The sequence below is a fragment of the Giraffa tippelskirchi genome, chromosome 5 (genome assembly GCF_054371585.1).
Source record: "Giraffa tippelskirchi isolate mGirTip1 chromosome 5, T2T-mGirTip1v1.2.pri, whole genome shotgun sequence".
Lineage (NCBI taxonomy): Eukaryota > Metazoa > Chordata > Mammalia > Artiodactyla > Giraffidae > Giraffa > Giraffa tippelskirchi.
The window spans coordinates 7,801,314-7,814,046 of NC_137279.1; the positions used below are offsets into that span (position 1 = coordinate 7,801,314).

At 47.6% G+C, this 12,733-nt stretch overlaps 1 protein-coding gene across 6 annotated transcripts in view; it reads left to right on the plus strand.

Moving 5' to 3' along the window:
- Positions 1 to 12,733, plus strand: part of HHAT (hedgehog acyltransferase) — a 340,025-nt gene that overhangs the window by 79,685 nt on the left and 247,607 nt on the right. For all 6 annotated transcript variants that reach the window (XM_081489707.1, XM_081489706.1, XM_081489704.1 and 3 more), the window contains one exon: positions 8,872 to 9,043. In XM_081489707.1, the coding sequence (XP_081345833.1) occupies positions 8,872 to 9,043 (172 nt within the window). The remainder of the gene's footprint in view (positions 1 to 8,871; positions 9,044 to 12,733) is intronic.

Below are 12,733 nucleotides of genomic sequence, written 5' to 3' on the forward strand. Positions count from 1 at the left end.
CCAGGGATCGAACCCACGCCTCCTGCATTGGCAGGCGGATTCTTTACCACCGAGCCACCAGGAAGCCCATACTTGGTTGCCTACAAATGTACAACACACATTATTGTCATTAATTCTGACAAGTGAAATACTTTGGGGAAATAAGCCTTCAGAATGAAGGTCACTGTGTCTCTCGTGCATGTTGGCTGTAGGAGTCCCCCACCCAGATTCCCAGTGGACTGTGGCAGCCAGAAATAATAACTGGGCACAACCAGGACCTTGGGGGGGGGGGGCATCCCAGGCAGGCCAGTCCCAGAGAAAGAAAACTGGGTTTTCATGGTTTTACTTGGAAAATGGAAGGAGACACCGACTAAGCTGTTGGTTGGCAAACAGTTGGTGCCCTTTTATTTTCACAAACTGCTTATGAAATAGCTCTTCTGTGGCTGGGGGATAGTTCAGGCGGACCTGGGTGGGATGACAGAGTGGGGTTGAAGAGGGTTTGAAGGCAGTACAGTGGTGTGTCTTTAGGGCTGGCTGGCTGTTTCTGCCCAGGACTTTGCCTGCCTCCTGGACAGCAGTCTTGCCTGAGGCTCACAGCAAGCTGCCTTCCTCATTCCCACCTCGTTTCCCCTCCTACTTTGGATTCCTTCCCTCATTCCACAGCCAGCCTCATGGAAGATGTGTACTAGGTTAATCCACCCCAAGTGTGAGTAATCAGTGATGCCTAAAAACAGGGTTTCTCCAAGAATATTCCTGCCCCCCCCCCAGCAAAAGAATCCTCATGGAGGTGAGAATAATAACACGTATGCGCACACAGTGCACACATGTGCAGGCACACACATGTATACACATGTGCCCACATGGGGGGCCTGGAATGATGAAGAGCAGGGGCAGCAGCAGTTGGTCACATTTCTGGAGGACACCCTGAAAGGTGCCCCCTGCGCAAACAGGAGGGTGCTTAGAAATCCCTTATCTTGGCTTAAAAATTTCACATGGTATTCAAAACATTATATTTCTGCATTATAACAATAACTTCATGTTTAAAAATTGCCAGTTAAATCATTAAACTTTTTTCCCCTCTGCAAATGTTTAAGTGAAATTGATATTCTAGGTGGATGTATTGATATGTTTAGCATATGGTTTCTCATACTTCAATTTGGGTAACCTGGGAGCATTCTTTTGCCATCAAGGAATTTAAAATCCGTGTTTGAAAATCATGGTTAAAGTTGTTATGTAAAAGCCAAAGGTGGCTTATTGATGGCAGCTGATCTTCCAACTTAGAGTTTTAAATTTTAACATTGCAGTCAGTAGCTTTTGTACTAAACATCCACAGCACACCCCCACCCTTCTCTTGAAGACAGATAATAATTCTCAGAGAAACATAGACTAAACCCATTAAGAGGAAACAAATTATTTTCCAAACCGCCTCTTATCCATTAAGGAGTTTATCCCTGTGGGATCTGTACTTCCCTGTCTGGCACATCACCATTCTCTTTAGTTCTTATCTCCCCTTTCTGACTGTACCCTGTAGAGTCTTGAGGGAATATGAGAGGCGGGTTGCAGGCTCCCGAATCTATCATAGAGAGGCAAGCTCTGAGGGCATCGCTCACCTGAATCCTTAGCCCCAGGCTCTCATTCTCTCGAGTTTCTGCAGTAGGGACTCAGGTATGGAGACTCTGGGCTGCACCTATGTCTATTATTTCTCTTTTTTTACCCCTTTCAAAATGGTAGCAGTTGCCGAAAGCAGAAACTCAAAAGAGGCAAATTGAAGCCTTTCTCTGTAATCTGGGAGGATTCCTAGAAAAGTCAGCTTAGAAATGGCAAGATGTTTAATAAGGTACAGGGCAATAAAAAGGCAAGTGATTTCTGTGGTTGCTGGGGGTGTTTATGGGCACTCAACTTCTATGAGAAAAACGGGTCTAAAAGGAGAGTTAAACTACTAAGGAGCTGACCTCACAGAGTGAAAGGATTCCTTCAGAGACGCTGGGAGGGGAAAGGCTGGGAGGGGATGGAAGAAAGCTGGCCAGAAGAGCTTGTAAGCAAGGTTTGCTCCGAACCAGTGCTCGCGTGATTGAGTAAATGTCACAGGAAACGGTAGAGTTGAAATTTTGGTCCTTAGCCTCTCAGGCCAGCATGCCCCGGCCCTGAAGGACAGGAGGAGACTGGCCACCAGGGGGCAGCAGAGCCTCACTGTGGAAACCCACCCAGCCCAGCAAACCACAGTGGTTCAACTGAGAGCCTCAGGTCCACCCGAGACTTCTTTCGCTCAGTTTTTTTTTTTTCCTTTAGTGTGTAAATTTACATACCCAAGATGAAGCCAGCATAGAAGAGGTGCCTCTGTAGTGCATGCATGTGAAATGTGTGCGCACCAGTCACCAACAGGGAAAAGTGTGCCTGTCCACAGGCCCCCGTGTTAACTCGAAGGCCATCTCTGATGGTGTTTGGAGTTTCAGAAATATGGGCCCCATTTGTGTGTCTCTCAGGGGTCTGTGGAACTCAGATGCTGAACCAGGGGTAAGGTGGGGGACAGCGTAGGGTGAGGTCTAGGGAAAGGCAGGAAATGCTGTTTATTTGCTGAGCTTGGAGGCTAGGGCCACCCCGTCCTACTCTGAGCAGGCTGACCCGTGCAGTGAGGAGCTGGAGTGTGTGTTGGGGGCACCAGGGCAGGGAGGGGGGTACTTTCCCTGCTGAGGGCTGCGCTCCTGCCCTGAGGGGAAGAAAGTGAAAATGAAAGTAGCTCAGTCATGTCCGACTCTTTGCGACCCCCATGGACTATACAGTCCGTGCAATTCTCCAGACCAGAATACCGGAGTGGGTAGCCTTTCTTTTCTCCAGGGGATCTTCCCAACCCAGGGACTGAACCCAGGTCTCTCGCATTGCAGGCAGATTCTTTACCAGCTGAGGCACATGGGAAGCCCAAGAATACTGCAGTGGGTAGCCTATCCCTTCTCCAGCGGATCTTCCCGACCCAGGAACTGAACCGGGGACTCCTGCATTGCAGGCGGATTCTTTACCAACTGGGCTCTCAGGGAAGCCCCAAGGGGAAGACAGTGCTTAAATAGGGAACATGGTTGACAGTTAAGAGCAAAACTCCTGAGCCCAGCCCTTTAGTAACAGGGTTTGAATCCCTGCTCTGTTTTCTTGAGAGCATTTGGTGAGTTATTCACCGTATTTGTGACTGCATTTCCTTTTATCAGTATAATGGAAAAAATAATAATAACCCCTGGATAGGACTGTTGTAAGGACTAAATGATTTCATCTAGGTAACGTGGCTTGACGTGTTGTACACCCGATTATTGTCGTTACTGTTATCCAAAACTGAGTGTCATTTCTGGAGTATGTTGTTGGAGGAGGTCACTGAAAGGCTGTGGTCACTGGTTGACCCACAGTCTGGACCAGTGAGGAGGACCTCACCCCTCCCCTGCCCTTGGAATGTACTTTCCGCCCACCATCCCCAGGCTGGGAGCCATTTCTGGGGCATAGCTTTGACCTTGAAAGAGGAAGGTGTCGTTGAGACCATCTGAACTGCCTACATGACTAAACCCAGAAAAGGCCTCTGTTTAAACTTTAAACTTCTGCCGGCGGATGCAGAGATCTGCTGGTGTTGCAGCGCCCACGACGAGGCCTGCCTGTCCGCTCCCTGGGTTACTAATCCCGCACTGCCAGTCCGAGCTGCCCACGTGTTTCTTTGATCTCTCCTTGTCCTCTGGGGACCAGGGGCCAGTTTCAGGCTTCTCCTGGGGAGGCTCCCACGGGTGAGAACTAACATCAGTTTATGCCAGACGCGAGGCCCTGAGGGTCCGGGCTGGTAGGTGAGGGAGGCAGCAAGGGCCATTCTGGGCACGATTCTGGGCAGGGGCCATCCCAGGCCTCAGAGGAGGTCAGCGGAAGATCGATGCAGGCAGTGGCCACAGGGGTGGGCCCAGTCCCTGAGCGACCAGGGCTGGCAGTCACTGTCCCAGTCAGACCACTCAGGGTTTGGGGTAGGCTCTAGAAGGCACCTGCAGTGATGCTCCCCGTGAGGAGGAATACTCACTGAGCCCTCACCCCTAACCAGGCGTTCCACGTTCTAACACGTTTCATCCTAGCAACAGCCCCGAGGAGTAAGACGCTTGTGTCATTCCCACGTCACAGACAGTAACACGGAGGCAAAGAGAGGCTGATGGAGGGCAGGTTGGGGTGGGGGGAATAAAGACCGGAGCCTTGTTGCCAGCTCGGTGACCCTCACAGGAATTAGAGTGAGGATGCGGTGTGACATGGCGGACGTGCGGGTCTGGACACTCAAGCTGGCCAGGCCAGGTCCCAGTCCTGCGGCTGCTACCCCGACTTCGGGCCCCATTCGCTGTTCTGGCAGAAACCAGTGGGTATCACCTGCCTTGGTGTGGATGCAGGGAGGGACTAGGGAATCATTTACCGGGGAAGGGGTCTGGCCCGTGACCGTGGGCTGGAGAGAAACGCCCTCCCTCCTTATAAAGGAACAAGACTTGGGCCACAGCGCCCTGGAGCCAGGTGCAGAGGCTGGAGCAGAGGTGACTCGGTTAACAGTTGTGTCTGGGGAAGGCTTCTCTGTGGTGCCCTCCAATGTGGGTGTTATTCGTGTGTGAAAGAACCTTTCAGCTTTGAGAACTGTCACCTTGAATCATTAGAATATCTCTGAAAGGCTTTGATATTCCTTTTTATGCAATTTGCATGAAATGAGGTTTTAAAATATAATGTGTTTTACAGTGCGCTTTGCAGACGAGTTAATGTGTGTTTTTTCGTGGAGCCTTCACTAAAAATTCCCATTGGCGGCAGTTTCCAGTGGTCTTAAGGTTGGCACTGTCCTTGTTTTAAAACATCTCCGGCGAAATGCTTTGCATGCTGAGGTTGAATAATGAGCAGCCCTGCCCGTTAGGTGAGCTGAGTGCGCTGTGTCTTTTCTTGCTGCCGGATCGACAAGGAACAGATACAGTTTTTTAAATAAAAGGGAGTCAACTTGATGGAAGGTATACAGGGATTGTACTAATGACACAACTCTAAAGAAAAACTGATATCCATTCTTTTTAAAGTAAAAACAGAGTGAAAAACTGGGTTGTTTTCCTTCTGCTGCGTTTGCTTGTGCAATTAAGGAATAGATATTTCTCATACTCTGCATGGGGAGGCATCCAACATCAAAAAGGGAGCACTGCAGAGAAAAGTCCAGCCCTTCTGGTCCAGGGGTGCCACATAATTATGCCTTTTTCAGCCTGGGGAGGAAGTTGGGCCCTGGGGAAGGTAGGTAAGTCATTACCGGAAAGCCAGTCAGGCACACAACGCACCTCGTATTTCTTCCTAATTACAGATCTTCGGGTCCTTTAGATGGTGCCTTGTTTGGGGAGGGAAAGGAGGGCCTCTGGACTGCCCATGGCATGTGGTCGCCTGAGCTGCAGGCGATTGGCCAGACTTACCTTCCCGGTCGCCTGGCGTGGCCCTTTGTCCTGCTCCGGCAGAGGCTCTCCTCCTGTCTCTTCTCTGCTCCCGGGGACAGGGCTGCACATCCAGTTATGCCCCGAGACCATGGGTGCCGGTCTGGTCCTCGGGCCCTGAGCTGGGGGCTAGCTGTCTGCTCATGGGCCTGCAGGTCATGTGCACCGTTGCTTATTTAGAAGCTGGAGTCAGTTGTGCAAAGATGGTCTTTGGTTAGTTCTGCTTGTGAGTTGTTATCACGTTCAATCAGGGAAGCTGCTTTCCTCCAAAAGTCTGGCACCAAGAGAGGCCCTGCCCATTGGCCTGGAGTGGAGTTAGGTGCCTCTCGTGTCTTAGCTCAGCCGATTGCCTTGGTGTGAACTGTTCTAGCTGCCATAGACGGATGGACATTCTGCTCGTCATCATTTCTTCGTCTGTTGATGCTCATTAAGTCAAAATGAGTTTGCTTTATTAGACAGTATTTGTTTTTCTCTTTCTTCCTTCACTCTGTATGATAGCCTCTAGGTCCATCTGTGTCCTTGCAAAGGACCCAATTTTGTTCTTTTTTATGGCTGGATAATATTCCATTGTGTAATATAGGTACCATATATTTTTTATCCATTCATCTGTTGATGGACATTTAGGTTGCTTCCATGTCCTGGCTATTGTCAGTAGTGCTGCAGTGAACATTGGGGTGTATGTGTCTTTTTGAATTATGAGCTGGAAAAGGATTGATTATGAACAAAGGGGAACTTAGCGTATAGCTAAGAAAATCTCTGAGTGAGGTGGGAAGGTCGTTGTTGCTTTGTCACTAAGTTGTGCCCGACTCTTTGCAATCCCGTGGACTGTAGCCCACCAGGCTCCTCTTTCCATGGCTTTTTCCAGGCAAGAATACTGGAGTGGGTTGTTATTTCCTTCTGCAGGGGACCTTCCCAACCCGGGGATTGAACTCGAGGCTCCTGAATTGGCAAGCGGGTTCTTTACCACTGAGTCGCCAGGGAAGCCCCAAAGTGGGACGGTTAAGGAGAAATAAAGAGGGGGCTGGCACAGAAGAGAGAGGGGGGCAGGCCTCCTTGTCGAGGATGCTGGGCTCCCCAGAGGAGGTCCTGAGACTTTGGCATTTTTTACAAGAAGGGTACAGAGACAGAGCGCTTGTCTCTCTAGTAGGGAGGACCAACGTCTTCACACTATTGTAAACTTGCATTACTTTCCCCCCTAGTTACAAAAATAGTAACAGTTTAAAATAACTGAAGACCCTTACCATCCAAAGATTACCATCACTGCTGCCATTTTGGTGTGTCTCTCTCTCTCCAGTCTTTCATGATTTATGCAGATTGGTATCAAAAAATAAGTTTTTTTGTGACTACGTATGGTTGAGGTGCACTCATGCATATGACCAAGTCCCAAGCCCCTACGGTTGGACTTTTGCGTGACTTCCTTTTTCTTCTCAAGTAATGCAGACACGAGGAATCAGGCAAGTCGGGGGTCTGTCACCTGAGGATTTTGCCATCCGCTGGCTCGTTGATGCTCTGCTGTAGACTTCGTAGGGTCTCGCGGAGCAGGCACAGTTGAGATAAGAACTCAGGTGAAAACTACCCTCAGTTATTCCTGGAGAAGGAAAAGGGAGGGTGTCGCATTGGCTGAGGCTGTAATCACAGTGCGCTGTGATCCGTGCCAGACTGCAAACCGAAGCCTAGCTTCCTGGATAAGCTCACCAGCCAGCACTTTCCCTGGTAATCCTGGTGGCATGGATCTTTCCAAGCAGTTATTAATACTTTCGTTTCCTAACACATTATCTTTCTCAGATGAACTGAAGAAAACGAAAGGAAAAAGGACATTCCTGTAGTGTGATCAAACTTACGTTAAAAAAAGTGAAGCCAACAGCTTTCCTGGGTGTAGCTAACCCAGCAGATGACAAAAGGGGGAAAGCCATCCACTCAGGTGATTGCAGTTTCACTGTGCCAGCCTGAATTTCTTGGTCTGGCTTCTTGCTGGAAGAGGACAGTTTGAGACTGTGGTAGAATATATGCTCAAGAATGAAAAATGCATTCCTTGAAGTGTAGGTCACCCATCACCTCTCAGGGCTATGCCTGCAGCCCCTCCTGGCTGCAGTGGGACCCAGTGTGCCCTGATGGTTAGAAGAGAGGAGAAGTCAGAGAAGTCAGAGTGATCGTGCCTGGATCACTTTCCCCAGGGCCAGGTGGCCCTTGTTTTTGTGGTATCTGGAGCCCTACTTGTCAAAGGCTGAATCGAGTCCATATCCTCTGCCTGCCAATGTGTGCAGCTACAAGTTCAAAATTAAGGCATCCACTTCCCCTCTGCATTTCAAGGCAGCCTTCAGCCTAATAAAATCATGTCATCGTAACATCCAGAAAACTTATGTACGCTCTGTTGGTTTTTTGTTTGTTTGCTTTGGCTTGTTTTTTGATTGCACCGAGTCTTCACTGTAGCATACAGGATCTAGTTTCTGGACCGTGGATCAGACCAGGGCCCCTGGCATTGGGAGTACAGAGTCTTAACCACTAAACTACCAGGGAAGTCTCTCTGTTGTTTTTGTGTGTTTGTCTAGGAGACATCAGGAATTGCCCTCTGCCCTGGGTTTTTGCAGGGCTGCTGCTGGGGTGAAGGGTGCAGAACCTCTTCTTGGTTCTTGGCATTGGGCTAGTTTGTGGCCCCCACAAGCTATATTCGTACTCTGGGACAGAGTATTCTAACTAGGATGTGACTTTTAAAAAACTTCAATTGAAATATAATTTGATTTACAGTGTTGGCAGTAGTTTCAGGTATACAGCAAAATGATGCAGTTATATGTGCTCAGTCGCTTCAGTTAAGTCCAACTCTTTGCCACCCCATGGACTGTAGCCCTCCAGGCTCCTCTGTCCATGGGATTCTCCAGGCAAGAATACTGGAGTGGGTTGCCATTCCCTCCTCCAGGGGATCTTCCTCCCTCCAGGGATCAAACCCACGTCTCTATGTCTCCTGTACTGGCAGCGGGTTCTCTACCATTAGCTGTCTGTTTGTTTACTCTTTGTTAGATGCTTTTCCATTATAGGTTATTACAAGGTAGTTAATATAGTTCTCTGTGCTGTACAGTAGGTCCTTGTCTGTTATCTATTTTATATATAGTAGGTGTGTGTCTGTCAATCCCAAACTCTTAATTTATCTCTCCCCCGTTCCCCTTTGGTAACCATAAGCTTGTTTTCTATGTCTGTGAGTCTGTTTCTGTTTTCTAAATAAGTTCATTGGTATCATTTTTTAGGATGCCACGTATATGTGATATCATATGAGATTTGTCAGACATGATTCTTTCCACCCAAGAGCACTGAGTGTTCCCAAGGCAACCTAAACCAACCCTCCATTCGGAGATAACAGCGATAATGAAAAGTTATAAAGAACGTTGTCTGGGGGACTCTGCAAGGTTTTAAAAACGGTGGCGCCATCCGATGACTTCTTTCGTTTCCACTTTAGATGCAGCAGCAGGAGCAGACCTCGCCGAAGGCCAGCCTTTCCATCCTTCTCCTGGGGCTGGGCCGTCTCCTCTTCTACTGGTGGCTGGCAGAGCTGATGGTCCATCTTATGTACATGCACGCCATCTACAGCAGTGCCTCCCTCCTGAGGGCTGTCTCCAGCTGGACCTTAGGTAATTGTAGAGATTGCCGGTGGTAGAACAAGCGTCAGGAGCGAGCTTCACGGTGAAGCTGGTCGGGGAGCAGACAGGGCTGTGGTTGCCTTCAGCAAACCCTGTATTTTTTAACCGTGCTCCTCTTGTGGCCAAGATGACACATGCGTGAAGTGGCTGACAGGGAAGAGGGCCAGGCTTTGTGGGCTGGGAGCCAAGGATGGTAGCAGCCCCTCTTCCTGATGGAATTCCTGCTAAGTTCAGCTGGCTCTGCATCTTCCTGGTGTGGCCAGCATTGCACGTGACAGGAGTCCCTGCTAAGAGCGGCTGCTGTAAGACCGCGTTCTGCAGTCATCCTTGTTTTTGTGTGTGATGTAAAGCAAAGAGTATAAAGCTTTAGAGTCAGACAAATATAGGTTTTATTTTCAGATTGAAGTGCAGTTGATTTACAATGTTGTATTCGTTTCAGGTGTATAGCAAAGTGATTTGGTTGTACATGTGTGTGTGTGTGTGTGTGTGTGTGTGTGTGTGTGTGTGTCCGCGTGAGCACATGTGCTCTGTGCTTAGTTACTCAGTCATGTCTGACTCTTTGCGACCCCATGGACTGCAGCCTGCCAGGCTCCTCTGTCCATGGGGATTCCCCAGGCAAGAATACTGGAGTAGGTTGCCATCCTCTCCTCCAGGGAATCTTCCTGACCCAGGAATCAAACCCAGGTCTCCCTCATTGCAGGCAGATTCTTTACTGATTGAGCCACCAGGGAAGCCCGTATGTGTATATGTACACTCACACACGTGTGTGTGTGTATATCAGTTCTTTTTCAGATTCTTTTCACTTATAGGTTATTACAGATATTGAGTATAGTTCCCAGTAGATCCTTGTTAATCATCTATTTTATGTGTAGTAGTGTGTGTCTGTTAATCCCAAACTGCTCACTTATCCCTCCCCCAATTTTCCCTTTGGTAACTCTAAGTTTGTTTCCTATGTCTGTGAGTGTATTCCTGTTTTGTAAAAAGTTCATTGGCATCATTTTTTAGACTCCACATATAGGTGATACTGGGCTTCCCTGATAGCTCAGTTGGTAAAGAATCCGCCTGCAATGCAGGAGACCCTGGTCCAAGCCCTGGGTCAGGAAGATCCCCTGGAGAAGGGATAGGCTACCCACTCCAGTATTCTTGGGCTTCCCATGTGGCTCAGCTGGTAAAGAATCTGCCTGCAATGTGGGAGACCTGGGTTCGATCCCTGGCCTGGGAAGATCCCCTGGAGAAGGGAAAGGCTACCCACTCCAGTATTCTGGCCTGGAAAATTCCAGGGACTGTATAGTCCATGGGGTCACAAAGAGTCGAACATGACTGAGCAACTTTAACTTCACATAGGTGATATCATGATATTTGTCTTTCTCAGGCTTACTTCACTTAGTATGATAATCTCTTAAGTCCATCCATGTTACTGCAAATGGCAATATTTCGTTCTTTTTTATGGCTGAGTAATATTCCAGTGTGTGTGTGTGTGTGTGTGTAGGTATGTATGTGTGTATATATTTATTTGTATAAAATATATATATACCACATTTTCTTTATCCATTCACAGTCAGCTATAGGTTTGAACCTTGGTTCTATCAGCCGCTAGGGGGCAGCCTTTGGCAGTTTGCTGCAGCTCTCTGCATCTTTACCTGTTCAATGAGCAGGCTCACCTTTGCAGGATTGTTTGGAAAGTTAAGTGAAACCATGCAGGTGAAACCATAACATGGCTGGTAGATAGAATTAATGGTATGTGCTCATGTAGGCCCTTCTGTTGGCCCTTACTTCTTATCTACCCATTTCTTTTGGAGGAGGGCATGGCAACCCATTCCAGTATTCTTTCCTGGAGAACCCCCATGGACAGAGGAGCCTGGCAGGCTACAGTCCATGGGGTCGCAAAGAGTTGGAAATGACTGAGCGGCTAAGCACAGCACCCATTTCTTTATATCTGCACGTAGGTGGGGTAGAGGTCTTATTTCTTCAGCAGGACACCCTATTAAGTCTCCAGTGTAAGACTTCTCCGTGGATACGCCACTGTTCTTTATTCCTCTGGCAAAAACAGCAGAGAACATGCTCCTTTCTGAACAAAATCTGCCGTTTCATTCTTTGTGCTCCTTTCAAGAGCTTCCGTGGTGGCTGAATTCAGCTGTGTGGTCTGACCTCCAGCCTAGGGCTCCGATGGGAAATGGGTGATCTTCCGGTCAGATTAAGCTGCTCTCTGCCGAGGGCAAGAGTAATGGCCTGACTCCTTATCTATTTGGTGATTTATAGATTTTTTTTAAAGAGAAGTCTTGATTGCCCTTGTTATCACATAGGCTTAATCAGAGTGTTTTCAAGGAAGATGCCTTTCAGGATTAGGAGAATGCTGAGTTGTTTTAATGAGAATCTCTTCTTCCCAAAGAAAATCTTTTTTTTTTTTTAATAGTTGGAAGTAACTAATAATCTAAGGCTTTAATGATACACTTAGGCAAACAAAATAGGATTAAATGATGGCTTATGCTAAATCAGATCCCAGTTGTACTGCATCCAAATTAGGAGATTATTCATTTGGATGATTTTAACTATGAAAACTGGATAGCAAAACTCGAAATGGGGCTTAAACAGTAAGGAAAAGCTGTTGTCTCAGACAGCTAGTACTCTTAAGGTCAACACTAAGGGTGGTAAATCCAGTGACTAAGACAAGTCATCAATGATCCATTTGGGCACCTAGCACTCAACTGAAGAACTAACCAGAATCCTAGAAGCCCTTAGTTTGTACCCACAATCCCATCACTTTTCACCCCCTCCACAAAGGAACCTGATCTTGGGGTTTATCATTCCTTTTTTTTTTTAAATAAAAAAATAGATTTTATTCTTAGAGCCATTTTAGGGTTAGAGGAAAACTGAGAGCTCAGTACAGGGATTTCCCATATGTCCCCTGACCCCCGCGTGCACAGCCTCCGGCAGTATCAGTGTTCCCACCAGGGATGAGCACGTTACGGGTGATGAGCATACAGCGACACACCATCACCCAAGTCCCTCTGTGCATTAGAACTGACTCTGTTACACGGTCCGCGGGCTGTGCCAGATGTGTGATGACGTGTGTCGACCGCTGATACGTGCCGAGCGGTTTCACAGCCCCGACACTCCCCGGTGCTGTTTCATCGCTCCCTCCCCTTTAATCCCCGGCAACCACTGACCTTTTCACTGTCTCTGTATTTTTACCTTGCCCAGAATGTTGCGTAGTTGGAATCATACAGTATAGCTTTTTCAGGTTGACATCGCTCACTTAGTAATATGCAACTCAGGGCTCCTCCGTGTCTTTTTATGGTTTGATAGCTCATTTAATTTTAGTGCTGAATAATATTACATTATCTGGATGTACCAGCGTTTATCTGGTTGCCTACTGAAGTATGTCTCAGTTGATTCTAAGCTTCACGGGTATGAATAAATTCGCTACAAACATCCATGTGCAGGTTTTTATGGGGCTGTAAGTTTTCAAGTTGTTTGAGTAAATACCAATAAATAACCACAATGGCTGATTTTATGGTAAGAATATGTTTATTTTTGTAAGAAACTGACAAACTGGCTGTTTTTCTCCAAACTGGCTATTTTTTTCTTCTTTTTTAGTTTTCCAAAGTGGTTGCATCATTTTGTGTTCTTACCAGCAGTGCATGAGAGCCTGTTGCACATACTTTTCAATATTTGGTGGTG